At 37.8% G+C, this 17,351-nt stretch overlaps 1 protein-coding gene across 1 annotated transcript in view; it reads left to right on the forward strand.

The window, feature by feature from the left end:
• The window catches only part of LOC134790436 (nephrin), a 639,608-nt gene that overhangs the window by 496,231 nt on the left and 126,026 nt on the right, over window positions 1-17,351 (forward strand). Inside the window, exons 8-9 of the mRNA XM_063761218.1 lie at window positions 52-196; window positions 16,023-16,153. Of these exons, the coding sequence (XP_063617288.1) occupies window positions 52-196; window positions 16,023-16,153 (276 nt within the window). The remainder of the gene's footprint in view (window positions 1-51; window positions 197-16,022; window positions 16,154-17,351) is intronic.

Here is a 17,351-nt window from a genome sequence, read left to right on the forward strand (position 1 = left end):
ACAAGCCATCCTGTCCTAGTATATTGTGTTAATAGTAACGTTTTGTTACAGGAGGAGGTCCGTGACAACCTAACAGTCAGCGTGATGAGCTTCGTTCCTACGCTGGAAGACGACGGCAAGGCGATCACTTGTCGAGCAGAAAACCCTAATGTGACTGCGTTACATATGGAGACTTCGTGGACGATTAATGTTGTCTGTGAGTATCTCAAAGTAACCTAGATTTAAATTTTGAGTTCTGAATATTGTGATGATCACAATGAGCTGCTAATGACTGACATAAGTTAAAAAATACTTTGGCACATTTATAACCAGGACCTGTACCTTTATAATACATGGTAACAACTTTACTGTGCCTAAAAAATACAAACACATCGCGAAAGAATTGCAATCTTTATAAGTGCGAGTTTAACTATCCAAAAAACCAACGCGCGTAACAAAAACAGGACTAAACAAAATGTGTAGCTACAACCTTTATACAAAAGATATTCCTTATAAAACATACCACAACACAATACAAAACTACCTAACATTGACATCCTCGCTCGAGCTGGACAATGAAATAGAATCAACTTAGTCAAACGCAACTTCCTAAGTAGCCGGGAACAAAGGATTGGAATAACGTTGCCCAAACGAAACGCTCGCAAAACTTACTGGGTACAAACTTGAAGTACAAAGCCTCAGGGAAGCAGACTAAGTAAAATCTAGATAATTAGATTCTTTGATTTTGTAAATTGAAGTTACTTAAAGCGCTTATGTTTAGTTTACGTACTAAGAGATCAAAGCTACCTCTTGTTAATAATTCTGAGCCTGTAAATAAAATTGAATCCTCAGCTTTTACTAAATCTGGTATCAAAAGTTGGAAATTTCGCTAGATTTCGACAGCCAATTAAAGTATCACTTTAGTCTGTTGAAACAGCCGTGTCACTCTTAATTTGAATACCTAGGTAGTCCTGTTATATTTAAGACGGATGCATTTATACATTGGCTGTGCCTGTGCCTTCTGCCACGCAGGATTCGGTCTGTATTACCTATGTCTTTTGTTCCATAAATTTGTAGATTTCTCAGTCTATCTCAGTCTCAGGGCTTTCTTACCAGACCAGAAAAAGTTACTTTCGCATTTAGATTATATAAATAAGGAACCTAAATAGTTATGCATTCATAATGTATTACTAGGTTGGTACTCGTATTTTATGTAGGCTGTAAGGTATCATAATACCTATGTACGCCAAGAGCATGTCCCCAATAAGTATGATGCGCAGTCAAAATCGTCATGGCATGTAAAACTATGTTTTATAAATAAATGAATGAATATATACAGATGCTTCAATTTTCACTGACACAAGAACAATTTTCATCAACAAACACATTTTAGATTTATTTTATTTTTATTTTATTTTATTTTAGCTTACTTACTCGTATATTTGCTCGAACATGCTGAAGTAGTATTATTGGTTTACAGTTATAGTCAACATTCCCTTGAGACATCTTATTTTATATCACATATGCTCTGTCCAAGTGAGAAACACCCCGAGGCTGAGAAAATACTGCAATTGCACACACTTAACGGCGGCGAGTGGTTATGGTCGCTGTGTAGAGGTCCTTAGTCTTAAAAAGGCGTTACTGTTTCTCAGATTAAAGTAGACGTTATTCTTCTAGTTTTATTAATATTAAAAAGGAGACTGTATGTCTGCATAATTGCAGCTTCTAAACTACTTAATCAGCTTGGATGGCATGCAGAAAGCTTAAGTTAGAAAAGGGCTGAAGTCTGCGGGACGACGGAGAAATTTATACAGACCGAATCTCAGGCAGGCGGATACGCGTGCAGAACTATTAGCTAGAAATGATTTAACAGCACCAGTAGTGGCTTGACTTGACGTAAAATATTTATTTGTGTCTTTTTTACATAGATTGCATTATTGACCGAAGCGTAGCGAAGGTCTACGTTTTAACTCGAGCAATTTGCTTTCGTATGTCCGGATGTTCACCTCTACAGGTCGCAATTCTTAACTGATTCTCATGAAATTTTGTGACCAGATTCTATGACTAAATTTTTTTTTTTTGTCAATCCGGTTTTTGGAAATTTTTAAAAATGGCGGAGTCGTGATACCTGTCGCCTAAACAAATAGTCGTATCGATATCATAAGAGTTTTTTCTTTTTGAGACATGTTTACAGAGTTAATAGCAAAAAATGCAAAAAAAAAATATCGCTGGTTTAGGCGGTATTTAGATATTTAGTTTTGTATTTCCGGATGTTCTCCTCTACAGGTCGCAATTCTTAACCGATTCTTATGAAATTTTGTGACCAGATTCTATGACTAAATAATTTTTTTTTGTCAATCCGGTTTTTGGAAATTTTTAAAAATGGCGGAGTCGTGATACCTGTCGCCTAAACAAATAGTCGTATCGATATCATAAGAGTTTTTTCTTTTTGAGACATGTTTACAGAGTTAATAGCAAAAAATGCAGAAAAAAATTATCGCTGGTTTAGGCGGTATTTAGATATTTAGTTTTGTATTTCCGGATGTTCTCCTGTATTTCAGGTCGCAATTCTTAACCGATTCTCATGAAATTTTGTGACCAGATTCTATGACTAAATAATTTTTTTTTGTCAATCCGGTTTTTGGAAATTTTTAAAAATGGCGGAGTCGTGATATCTAGCGCTTAAACAAATAATCATATCGATATCATAAGAGTTCTTTTTGATATATGTTTATAGATTAAATGTCCCAAAATTCAGAAAATTTGTATTGCTGGTTTTGGCGGTATTTAGATATTTTGTTTTTACTTGAGAATGAGTAGCTAAATTTCGTCAGCTTTAGTAAGAACTATCATGGCGTATTTTGCAAACGTTCGCTTTTTTTGTTTGCATCGGGAGGTCCCTGGTTCCATCCCCAGTAATTGTATGCTGCTACACAACTTTTTGTATTTTTTTATACTTAAATTTCGTATCAATTGTTGTTTTTTATTTTATTATTTTATTTTGAAAAAATGAAAAAAATCGTATTTTTTATTTATCAAGCGCGGGCTAAGCGTATTCGTTTAATTTTTGCAAGAGATGATGGCTTTTTACGCTTTAAAGAAATATGATTCTTGAATATACGGCGCCATACCTTTGGCCTCTATGCTCGTCTCGATGGCGACACCATTTTATATTTAACAATTTTTACTCATATCAGTAAAAGAACATGGGTCAAAATCATATGGCGTTCTAAAAATAAAAAAAATCATTTATCCATACATTTATTGATATTTTTTATTCATTTTCATTTTAATCCTGTATCGAAAGATGGCAGTAAATTTACAGCACTGATTTACAGTGACTACAAAATTTAGTACGACAATAACCCTCTACTATAGGGACCGTGCGCGTTGGAGGGTCTGCCATCTTGTGGTCTGAATCGGAAACATGTACATTGCCAAAGCAAGTTCTACCATCTACCGTTCTTGTAGGTACGTTTCCTTATGCATAGTATAGGTTCTGTCATCTTGTGGGCTACATCGGAAGCATAAACGTCACATTTACGCCTCACGCCAAAAATCTGACGGCTCCTATGCCGCCCCCTATAGTTCACGCACGCCCCCTATAGGGACCGTGCGCGTTGGAGGGCCTGCCATCTTGTGGCCTGAATCGGAAACATATCCCATACAACCATTTCCAGTCGCCGTTACGACGCGGTGTTGACACATCTTGTGTCGACACCGTCTGTTTCGGTCACAATTCCAGTCGCAGAGTCGTCGCCGTGTCGACACAGTTACCAGAAATGGGGAAGGGTCGACACATGACACAAAGTGACATAAAGTGTGGTCGCCGTGTGCACACATTGTTTCGGGTTTGCGACTACTTTATGCCAAAATCATTCGTTCATTCGTTCATTTTGTTCCTGTCAAATGGAAACTGTCAGATGGAAAAATACTTAAATAAAAATAAGTGACATTAATACGCCATCTCTAAAACGGATTACAAGACGTAATTATATATTGTTTGCATTTATATTACAATAGGACTTAAATTATTATGGGGAATTAAACTGCTCGAGTGATTTGATAAACTAAGTGTACTTAATATAATCAACGCGCCACCACATTGTTTTAGTTTAGCCGGAAATGAAATTGTTTACTTCTCAGTGCCTGTGTTCATAACTATATTATTTGAAGCATTTTTAGTACTTCGATGCGTATACTATACTTAAATAACAGAAATAACGCTTTACATACTACGAAACTTGTTAATTATGATGTATAAATATGGTTTAAGGCTAAGAAATATTGCAGTCACAAAGTAGTTGCAATGTTTCGACTTTGTGTCGACTCTGTGTTGACACATGACACGCGCTGTCAAAAGTAATAACAAAGTTACTGGTATGTTACTGGATTTGCAAAATGGCTCCTTGTGTTGATTTGTTTTCAGATATTCTCAAAGTGTAAAAATGCCGTGGTCAGAGATGGGCATTAATCGATTAACTGTTTATTCGACTAATTAATGGAATAAAAAAAGTTAATTCTCAAATTTTAATCGCGATTAGTTTAGTCGACCTAACATAGATTGAAATTGAATTAATCTGAATATTAATCGAATAAATTATCGATTAAATCTCGATTGAAAGTTGACAGGGGGTCATTTTTGTACGTAAAAATAATAGAAATGTCTTGCATGCAGATGGTAGCAAAACACTTTGTCATAAAAGTCGAGATGGGTGTCGATATATAGGTTTTAGGGAGTGCCGATTTCGAAAATAATGACCATTTTGGAATCCGAAATGGCGGCCATGCACTGTGTCATAAAAGTCGTCATGGGTGTCGTTTTATACGTTTTAGGGGGCCCCAATTTTGAAAATGATGACCATGTTGGAATACAAAATGGCGGCCATGCACTATGCCATAAAAGTCGTCATGGGTGTCGTTTTATAGGTTTTAGGGGGCGCAGATTTCGAAAATGATGACTATTTTGGATTCCACTTTTATGACATAATACGTAGCCGCCATCTTGGATTATAAAATGATCATCGTTTTCGAATTCTGCACTCCCTAAAACCTATAAATCGACATCCGTGACGACGCAAGTTATCTTTATTTTCAGATCTAACAAATTGCTGCAGAATACAAAGGACAAAAAAGAAGCGAGGAGGTAATGAAACAAGCAAAAATACAGATGATTCCTCGACGCAATTGGGTGATTCTTAAATTGTGTCCAGATTTTTTTTGTCATAAAAGTTTTTATTTTTCACATATTACTCTCACAAGTTCCGTGACATTTCGACCTTGTAATTTTTTAAGTAAATGTTTTTGTTTATCTATGAGGATCTCACTAGAATAGTATAATCAAGGTATGTTTATATTTGATGAATGAAATAGTAACGCAAAAAAAAAAAATATTTGTGTCTTATATTCCTGCCGAAGACTTTTATTTTACCTTTTCCTTCTACACAAGTTTGGCCAAGTAATAAGAATTTAGGGCTCTCAATTTTATTTTGACTTCTACAACAGTAAAGCTATGAGGCCATGTTTGGTATCGTTTTCGTATAAATTCGCAGTACCAAATTTAGTTAAGGTATCACATTGACACCATTCCGAAGTAAAAACATATAAACTTATTAAAATACTTTCTTTTAAACTCCTCTTCACGCTTAAACTGCTGAACAGTTTTAATTTAAATTTGGTACACATATATTTTGAGTCCCGAGACAGGATATAATAAGTTATCTCAAAAATCATCCTTTAAAGGTGTGAAATGAGGTGTAGGGGGGAATTCAGAATTGACTTCTTGAAGTTAATACTGTTTAAGTTTAGGTTTGAACTCATGTTTTTTCATCATTTTTAACTAAATCAAAGATGTAGACCATCCCAAATTTCATATAAATCGGTTCAGCGGTTATTGATTTCCCGTACAAATTTCCACGCCACTTTTCACACCTTCAAAAGATGATTTTGGTTATAAGATCTATCCTATGTCCTGTTCCGGGACGCAAACTATTTCTATACCAAATTTCAACGAAATCGGTTCAGCGGTTAAGCGTCAAGAAGAGTTTCAAAAAAACCGGCCAAGTGCGAGTCGGACTCGCGTATTAAGGGTTCCGTACATTAAGTCCGACTCGCGCTTGACTGCACATTTCTAATAGGTTTTCCTGTCATCTATAGGTAAAGAACTATTTTGTGTATTCAGACGGACATACATACAGACGCACGAGTGATCCTATAAGGGTTCCGTTTTTTCCTTTTGAGGTACGGAACCCTAAAAAGATTTATTTTTATTTTGTGGAATGGTGTCAATGTGATATCTTAAATGGATTCAGCACCCCAGATTTATACGAAAACGATACCAAACACGGCCTAGCACCTTCACTGATATAGATATATCAAGATAAAATTGAGAGCCCTAAATAAACTGTCAAGAGCGGATATCTCAAAAACTATTCAACATATCGAAAAAATTGACGGAATAAACTTGTAACAAATTAAATTAACTTTCATTTTGTATAAGTGGCCATGTCGCTGAGATGCATAGTTTCCGAGATATAATCAAAAAACGGGAAAATGGGACCTTCAAAGCCCCCTCTCTCCCCCCCGCTCAAGGGCTACGGCCGGGGACTTTTGATATGTTCACCTCCTAACTTGTCAAACCGAGTTACGGAGTCAAAAATTGTGTTCCGAGCATTTCCCTCTACAACTTTTGCAGCATTCTTTGCCTGACCTAAGTAGCTTATTGAATTTCTTTAAAAACTTTTCTGTAAAAGGTTGACGGGTGTTGGGTGTTTATATGGTTTCGGTCGATTATTATCATTTGCATTGCCCATGATGACTTACTAGAATTACGAGCACACGAGACACTAATAGTAGTTTGACAAACCTTGGTTTTCAAGAGGTATTTTATGTTGACATTTGCTGTCACAAATTTGCTGTCAGATTTAGTCGCAAACCGCACGCAAAGTGCACACAAATGTGTCGACACCTTGTTACGGAAAAGTGTAGACACGGCGACGACACTTTGTTTCGAAACAATTCTAGACACATTGTGTGGACTCTGTTACGACACATCTGACATTTAGTTACCACTTTGTGATTCTGCGACTGGAATGGTTATATGGGATGTGCACATGTACATTGCCAAAGCAAGTGCTACCATCAACCGTTCTCGTAGGTACGTTTTCTTGTGCATAGTAGGTTCTGCCATCTTGTGGGCTACATCGGAATCATAAACTACACATCTACGCTTCGCGCCAAAGATCTGACGGCTCCTGTGCTGCCCCCTATAGTTCATGCACGTCCCCTATACAATCTATTCTCTTTAGAATTTAGATTAGTTAGATATTTAAATTCTTACTCGACTAAAATTAAAAGCATGAAACTCCTTCTATTGCGACTCGAGGAGGAACAAAGACTGAAAAGACTGGCAAACCAAACGCGCACGAAGCTTCTCAGTTGCAGTTTACAGGCTAATTAAAAGGTAATGTTGGTTCCCTAACATAAGTAGAGTTAGACCAAGAAAAGTCTGCAGAAATTTTGACTCTGGCACAAATAACATTGGCACTGCGTGTGCTGTCAAAATCTCTGCAGACTTTTCTTGGTCTAACTCTATCCACTTTTCTATACAATTAGTATGGCGACGTGGATACTTAAGTTGGGGCACCGACCGTACACTGACATCGGAATGATATTTTTATCATGTTATTTAGTAGTCATCGTGCGTCTCGCTTGCGCCAATACATGTACGGACAAGAACCAGCGAAATGCACGATAACTAAATGACATCAGTTAGACGTCATTCTGATATCAGTGTACGTTTGAATTGGCCTGTTAGCCAAAAATTGTTTCGTATGTCCATCTGTTCTACTCTACTGGTCGCATTTCTAAACCAATTCCCGAATTTTGTAAGCAGGTTCGATAGTTAGGGTTTTAATTGTCAAATTAGATTCTCTAAATTCTTCTAAACAAGGAAGCCATACATTTACTCAGTTTTAAGCTCAGCTCGCGAGGTCTACAGCTCACAGAGCCACTAGTACTTACATAGTGTGAGATAATCAACGGGATAACCAAAACTACAATATGAAAGAACAAAACAGTGTTTCTAGTTTCTGGAGCAAAGATGAAACAAAAGCGAACGGTTCGAAAAGATAGAGCGGCGCTCGCCTGCATTTGTCGTCGATATAGTTTTCATAGTCGATATAAAATTTATTTATTGTGCTGCAGTGGGAAGGCAAACATAACCCAGGGTAACTGGAGCGAAGTTTCTTGGAGATAACATGTACAATGTTTTAAATATATTATTTAATGTGAGTCGACATGGCCGCCCACTGTACGGCTTCGGAGGAGTTTTCTCCCGCAAACATTAGCTGTGGCTCCATTTCGAGATTTTCACAGCGCTCTCTATGTAGTGTCACGGGGAGTATTCCTTGCCCGGCTGGGGCTTTGCCCAGGGGAAACTCACGGACAATTAAGGTTACTAAATTAACCAATCTAAATCTTAACCAAAAACTCAAGCAGGTGCTTACACTTATTTCCATCAACTATTCAGGGGTTTCTAAAGGATGTCAAAATGAAATGTTAGTTTTGTGACACATAATTTATTTCTATTCTCACACTGGGGAAGTTGTTCTACGAGTAAATCATTTATTAAGCTAGCATTAAGCACCTTATTCTATAATGTCAGACGATAGAGCCGGGTCGTGCCAAAAATGGTTCTACAATGATTTACAAGCAGACCTATCTAAATTTGTTAGTACCTAATTTATCATTTGCCATCACATATGATTCTACTAAATTCTTTAACTTTAAATTTGGAAATGCTTCTAGGACGGAAGGAAAGCGTACACCAACCTCATAACAATGTTCCACCAGTTCAAGCCCGACGTATGATCCTCCGCTGTGCCGGAGCTGATTTGCTGCAGCGGGAATCTGACCCGACACCGCAGAGCAACACCGAAGGACTAGGGTCTCAGTTTGAAGGTGACGTCACCTCCATCCAGCAGAAGAGCGAAATTCTTATGGCGAACTGCTCACCAGACACACTTGAAGTTTTAGGAATATGGACAGACTTCCATACTCTGATATGCGAACTGATTTCACATACGTAGTAACATAAAAACGAAAAAACCCCAGTCAGCTGAAAGAAACAATTCAAGATTAATAACTAGAAGCATGTGCTCTGCTAACCTAAGAGACATTATATATTCTGAGTTTCTTACCAGCTGGAAATTCCTAGAGTGGATTCATCTCACAGCTGTAACTAACCCATCCCACCACATTGTTTTACCAGCAGACTGGAAACAAAGCGAAATGGTCAAACAAAGATTCAACAAGGAGTTGCACCTGAGGACATCCATATATTATCATATTCTACTTACTGTTTGTGGCAAAATAACTTCGGCATGAGCTTCCTAGCTCATGGATGCAGCGGCTGCTGCCTAACCAAGACTCGGATCGATGCTACCAGAGCATGATGTATTTAGCTTCACTTTCTAAATTAAAAGATGCCCATCCAGGGCAAAAGCCAACCAGGAAATGATCTCAACCTAACTGTCCCTGGGATAACACAATCAAAATAACAGTAACTAATGAAATTCTTGGAATAATTTTTGTATGTAAGTCCAACATATAGAAATAAATCATATTTAATTATCTAAACATATTTCCACCTTTTTTTGTATATAAAAATTAAGTTTTGATTTAAATATTTAATAAATACTATTCCATCAATTTAGGATTTAATTTGAAGTAGCAACACCATCAGATTTAATTAGTTTCTAATTGGCCAAATGGTTGTCATTTGTTTTGTTGCTACATCAATGACTTCCTTGCCATAAAACAAAACTATACTATATTCGAGACAATCCTAAAAACGTTAAACTGAATCATACATGCAAAGTGCAGTGTCACAATACCCCTCTCCCCGCTGTTGCGTTTTACCAAGGGTAAAACGCTCGCTGTCCTCAGCGACTATCCTAAATCTAAAACATGTGTCACCAAGAAAAGGAAAAACAAAACTACACTACCTCGACCATACCTAGTATGGGAGCACCTAAAAAAACACAACCAAAATGATTGCCGCAGGTTTCGAGAACCCTATCCAGAAAAGAAAAGCCAAAGTAAACCAAACTATCACTACATGCCGAAACCGCTAAACCATAAATTTTAATTTCACGAATTCTCGAACCCACGCAACACTAAATACTAAAAACCTAACGTGTGTGGTATCCGAGCCCATCAGAAAAATCCACCACCTTTTTCCTAACTAACCAGTGAACATTCCTTGGTTTTACCAGCACAACATTGCGTCATTGCGCTGGAAAAACCAAACCCTCTGCCAGGACTGATGATCAGCATTCCAAACTTATCTCTACTAGACCGGGCAAAATAAAATTCCGAAATAATTCCTACTTCGAAGTTTACTTTATAAACTTGAGAAGCTAAATAAAATCCAATCCAAAATATAATTCGCAATTCCGAAATTTCCATACTAATCTTAAAATGTCGCAACCCTACAGGTTGAGGACACCCATAATTGTCTCAACCCTTCAGGTTGACAACCACAACAAACCCAAACAGACAAAATACCAATCCTCAAAAAACCAACAACAAACGGTTGAATTGGACACATCTTAACTGTGCCAACTCTTCCATTAAACAAAACTAATCAAACCACACCAAAACATCTAGGCCCTTCGAGTTGGTGAGAGTAACCTATCCCCCAACTCTCCGGATCACAAAACAAACCGACCAAAACCTTACACAACTCTGAGGTTGCAACATGCCCAAAATCTCAACCATTGAGGTTGAGTACTGAAACAGTATCGCACGCCAGGCATGATTGGCGGCGATACCGCGTGTCGCATCAACGCCTACATAAATATTTGTCATTGTATCGGCAGCGCGAACACAAAAATCGTGTGCCTCACCAACGCCTCTATGGCTTGGACTTATGGGCAACACGTACACAAAAAGATACCCACCAGCGAGTACCAAGTCGACGCCTGAAAAGAGCAAGAACCCATCGGAGTACATAAAAAGAACGCAAAACGTCCGTGGTATGCGGTGCGCGCCCCGCCATACCTCACAAAATCTCCTGGGTGTGGACCCCTGTCGACCCAAAACACAAAACGCACCAACACGGCGCTCGGGTGTGGTAAGCACCCGATAATTTCACACAAAAAACTACTGGCCGTATCAAGGATCGCTCAAAACTTAAAAAAGTGAGCTAGATTGTAACGCCCCTTTCATACTCCACGCATTTAGAGAACTGTTCCAAGAACCCTTTCATTCATCACACAAAACAAAAAAATAGTAGTGAAAACAGACATTGCTGCTCACCACGTTCCGTACATACAGTCGTGATTGAATATTTTTACCACAATATCCAACACTCCAAACGAACAACCGTAGAACGAAACGTTATAGCGTAAGCGAGGGCGTTTACTCTGGCGGCAAGGTGAAAGCTAAAAAACCGGGACCTTGCGTCCAGAGAAAACAACCACCTCCAAAACCTACCAAAACCTTGTGTCCGAATCCTTAATACGCCACGATCCAAACTCCATGTCCAAAATCCAAAACGAAACTTTACCTAGCACCATACAAAAAACTTCAATTGAATTTAAAACTTGGTGCTAAAAAACATTATCGTAACGTTACATCATTAAATGGAATGTTTTGAAACACCCCGTAATGATAAACCAAGTTACTCAGTAACTTCAAAAAAAACGAGCGTTTATTAAACGCTGACACGTTACGACTTAAGTTTGGACCCTAAAAATATCATGTTTCTGAACGCACCCTTTGTTGAACTTATTTATTTACTCTATGGTATAGCGTCTATGCTTTTAAAAAGTTAAATGTCACTGAGATATTTTGCGAATTATAACCTTACCTACAAAATAACTTTCGCCGCATTTATCATTTATTACTAGATTCATCTATATTTTAGCCACTTTAAAGTACAACAAATTGGAAAACTAAATATGAGTGTGATCAACTTCGAACAAATACCTACTTAGAACTTCAATATTTAGTTTGTCAAAATGCGAACTTGGAATGGAATTAAATCTACTAATAAACACAGGTAATCTACCAAATAATGAGAAACGGAGTCGACTTTCGTTCTCACACTCTAAACTGAACGCAAAATCTCTGTAACGTTCCCTGTATTCTATAAAATAACCAAACTAGTGTGTATAATCAACTCTAATTTTAATGAAATTGTTACAGATTACTATAAAACTGTGCTAAATTTGAACAACAGACCACCATAAAAGCAATAGATATCCAGCTATGCCTATAACTGGACACCGGACTACAGGAATTTGCAACTTTGAAAATCAAACAATGTTAAATCATGAGAACACAGGCACTGGCAGTGCGCTGAAGAATTATATCTTCACAAATCAAAATCATTTCCTAATCAGGAACACAACAGAAGTCACTTGCCAGCGACTATCAACCTTGCTGCTGCCGGACACTCAAACATTTCCACTTCTCCGCCGTTCCTGCAAACTTCCAACTACTGCCAGCGACGCCTCAGATTTGATCCACCTTCATAAATAAGTTCAACGGGCATTAAACATTAAAAGTGTACTGAAACCGCCGTTGTATAATAAGTTTAACTCAAACATTTAAATATGATGGCAAAAGACTTACAATTTGATGTGGCACTATAATAAACAATGCTAAATTTATTGTGTTTTTTACTACAATGAACCCTTTTTAGCTCTGTGTAAGTATCTTACATATTTCACATAGACAAGATTTTATATCAAAGTTATGAATAACCGTGAAAGCAGGCCACTAACTAAATTAAATTACTACACAAAATTGTCCTAAAATTGCAAGCTTTCAAGTTGCGTCTATCTAGAAAAAAACGTTCCAAAATCAAGTATGTACACACTGTATGTTCATACATTTTACCAAAAACAATTTCCTTTGTTCTTAAAGCCCAAAATAACGTTGGATTGTAACTTAAGCTTTCCATCTGTGGCTAAATATCTAATGTTAAAAGGTATTTTGAGTTAAAATTTTACACTTAAACAATACTTCTCAAATTTCTTAACAGTTTCTGCACAAGCTCAATAGCTTTTCGAACTTGACCTAAAAAATCATTAACATTGACTTGACCTTAACAAAATGACATACAACTCAATTTCAGTACTTATAAAAGCTCTGCCCAAATATTTGTCTATAACTAACCAAGTTATACAACAAAATTAAAAAAAAAAATGCTTTTTAAATCCTCAAAAATGCAAAATATCTTAGGTCTCAATCTTTAGAGACAAGCTCACAAGCATAAAAAGTAGCAAAATGTGGTAAAAGTTTGACACTTTCAACTTCCTGACAAAATGTCAGCACAAATTTTACTAACTGAAAATCAAAGCATTTCATTTACGGATTTCACCAGAAATTCTGAATTTCGTGCAGCAAATTGGACAAAACTAACTGTAAAACAGCTAAAGCTTAACCTGGATGGTATCAAAGTGTGCAAAGCCAAAGCACAAGCTCAAAATTAATACTTAACCGTAAGTATTTCAAAACTTTTATCATCTATATGTGATGGCAGTGATACAAACTGATTTATGATGGAAATAGAGCTTTAAGACGGAATCTGTGAGCGCCAAATTGTCACGGTGATTCTCCTTGCCCGGCTGGGGCTTTGCCCAGGGGAAACTCACGGACAATTAAGGTTACTAAATTAACCAATCTAAATCTTAACCAAAAACTCAAGCAGGTGCTTACACTTATTTCCATCAACTATTCAGGGGTTTCTAAAGGATGTCAAAATGAAATGTTAGTTTTGTGACACATAATTTATTTCTATTCTCACACTGGGGAAGTTGTTCTACGAGTAAATCATTTATTAAGCTAGCATTAAGCACCTTATTCTATAATGTCAGACGATAGAGCCGGGTCGTGCCAAAAATGGTTCTACAATGATTTACAAGCAGACCTATCTAAATTTGTTAGTACCTAATTTATCATTTGCCATCACATATGATTCTACTAAATTCTTTAACTTTAAATTTGGAAATGCTTCTAGGACGGAAGGAAAGCGTACACCAACCTCATAACAATGTTCCACCAGTTCAAGCCCGACGTATGATCCTCCGCTGTGCCGGAGCTGATTTGCTGCAGCGGGAATCTGACCCGACACCGCAGAGCAACACCGAAGGACTAGGGTCTCAGTTTGAAGGTGACGTCACCTCCATCCAGCAGAAGAGCGAAATTCTTATGGCGAACTGCTCACCAGACACACTTGAAGTTTTAGGAATATGGACAGACTTCCATACTCTGATATGCGAACTGATTTCACATACGTAGTAACATAAAAACGAAAAAACCCCAGTCAGCTGAAAGAAACAATTCAAGATTAATAACTAGAAGCATGTGCTCTGCTAACCTAAGAGACATTATATATTCTGAGTTTCTTACCAGCTGGAAATTCCTAGAGTGGATTCATCTCACAGCTGTAACTAACCCATCCCACCACATTGTTTTACCAGCAGACTGGAAACAAAGCGAAATGGTCAAACAAAGATTCAACAAGGAGTTGCACCTGAGGACATCCATATATTATCATATTCTACTTACTGTTTGTGGCAAAATAACTTCGGCATGAGCTTCCTAGCTCATGGATGCAGCGGCTGCTGCCTAACCAAGACTCGGATCGATGCTACCAGAGCATGATGTATTTAGCTTCACTTTCTAAATTAAAAGATGCCCATCCAGGGCAAAAGCCAACCAGGAAATGATCTCAACCTAACTGTCCCTGGGATAACACAATCAAAATAACAGTAACTAATGAAATTCTTGGAATAATTTTTGTATGTAAGTCCAACATATAGAAATAAATCATATTTAATTATCTAAACATATTTCCACCTTTTTTTGTATATAAAAATTAAGTTTTGATTTAAATATTTAATAAATACTATTCCATCAATTTAGGATTTAATTTGAAGTAGCAACACCATCAGATTTAATTAGTTTCTAATTGGCCAAATGGTTGTCATTTGTTTTGTTGCTACATCAATGACTTCCTTGCCATAAAACAAAACTATACTATATTCGAGACAATCCTAAAAACGTTAAACTGAATCATACATGCAAAGTGCAGTGTCACAGTAGGTATATATTTTTACAAAAAGGTTACCAACGCGCAAGTCATAGATTTTCATGCATCCGTAGTAATTTGGTAACAACTCCGTTAACACATTCAATACCACTAAGTGCTACGGGTTACGCTCGTAGCGCGTAGCCACGGTTTCGTCGTATGTAGCGCGTAGTCGCTACGAACAGTGTACCCGACAGTCGGGTTCTTGGTGTTGAATGTGTTAAACGTTTTAATTGACACACCGTTGAAAATTGCCAGAGCTCACGGACTATTTATATAAGTGCAGCTAAGCACATAATTCGTCCATGCAGGTATTTAAAAATAAGGTATAATTTTGCTGATATTTATACCATTTTAACTATTTGCCTTCTTTAGATCGCAAACTTTGCATTAAGTTGAGGTACTTTATCGTCAAGCACTTGAGTCAAACAAATTTCAGAAAAAGGACTCTTCAGTGGACAAAACAATAAAAGTTAACGACCCAGCTACAACATATATCACCTTTTCCTTATTTGTATCTCAATTGGGTAAAAAATATACCGACACTAAGAGTGCAATGCAAAAATTAGCTTTTGACTATCTTAACTTTGCGATGTCTACAGGAAATACGCAAACCAGTTAAGCATATTATAAAATTATGTATGACCCACTTAGACCTCGAGGAAGGCCAGCAGATCCAGCAGTTTTTTTTAAGGTGTGGGAATGCAGTTATCCATCGTCCACCCGTGAAGAGGTTTTCCCATTGGGGACGGGGATGGGGATATGGAACTCTCTCCTCCCGGCTCTTTCTATTGAAAAAGAAGGGGAGGAGCGTTTCTTATAATGTGCCGTTTGAAGAGGCGTCCGCGCCGCCCGTTTGAAGATCGCGAACATTCCACTACGATAGATCCAGCAGTCTGTCTTTTGACTATAATTTTGAAACTGTTTGTATTCACAGATCCTCCAGTGGTGCGGCTTCGGCTTGGCAGCACGTTGGCTGGCGGAGACATTAAAGAAGGCGATGACGTGTACTTCGAGTGCCACGTGCGTGCCAATCCTGTCGCGCGCAAGCTCTCGTGGCTACATGACGTGAGTGTTGTTCTTGTGATGCCACATCCGATGTAGTCTGCAAAACTATTTCGCGAGTCGGGCTAGAAAAAATAATGTTTACCTACATTTCAGTTGTGGGACACGCTTATGCGGGCGGCGCAAGAGGAAAAGAGATGCATGATTGTTATTTAATGATTGACGCGCCAAATAGTTTTGCTGCCTAGCTGTGTTATAACTTATGAACGAAAGTTTTAATTATTCATCGCTATTTAGGAAAGAGTGGGCATCTATTGCCGCACTGTGCATAACAGCCGCAACAGCGTAGTACTCGTATTATTATAGGAGATCACGCTAAAGATTTTTAATTTCATATTCCTCCGGCTTCATCCTATAAAAGTCGTCTATTTTTTTAAGCTTTCTATTGAAACTGAACTTTCACGTCTCGCAAAGTCTAAATTTAAAGACCTCGACCTAGTTATACGAGATTTTTTATTTTATAGACATCCAAGCCTTGTAAGTTGTAGGTCGACTATTTTTTAGTATTTTCTGACAACGAGTTCATCGTTAATTTCTTTGTGCCTAAATTCTACACCGACATTTTGACACTTTATACTTACCTAGGTATATTAATCCAAGATTCCTTTTGAACAAAAAAAAATCCAGAGTCTACGGACGGTTTTTAAAATTGTTTGGCATATCCAAGTTATTCACTTTACATCTAGGTTCTAAAACGTCCAACATTTTCATGAGACGGTACAGAGCGCTCGTTGACTCCCAAGTCGTTGAATCATGTATGTAAGGTTATGCATGGCGGGAGTACACTGTGTTCTCATTGGTCGCACGCATGTGGACGAGATGTTGCATGAACCAGGGTAACATGCTCTGTCTTGCGCGGGTGCGTGCACGAAGTACCATCGCGGGTTAAATCCGACGCATGCCTCTGACCCGAGTTAGGGCTCATTTAGACAATGCGAGAACTCGCATGCGAGTTTCATTACATTGCGGTTTTTGATCGGTCGGTTGAATTGGACTTAACCAACAGTCCGCAATGTAGCTAAGATCGCATACGACTTCGCGCGCCGTCTAAATCAGCCTTTAGCGTTGCTCATACTATTTTTCAACAGGCGTGCGGGTAAACAAAGACAGCGAAAGTATTAACAACTGATATTTGGCACATTTCGACATCATTCGCCCGTCTATCTCGACATAATATACTACGGTATATGAATAATATGAA

This window comes from Cydia splendana, chromosome 5, assembly GCF_910591565.1.
Source record: "Cydia splendana chromosome 5, ilCydSple1.2, whole genome shotgun sequence".
Lineage (NCBI taxonomy): Eukaryota > Metazoa > Arthropoda > Insecta > Lepidoptera > Tortricidae > Cydia > Cydia splendana.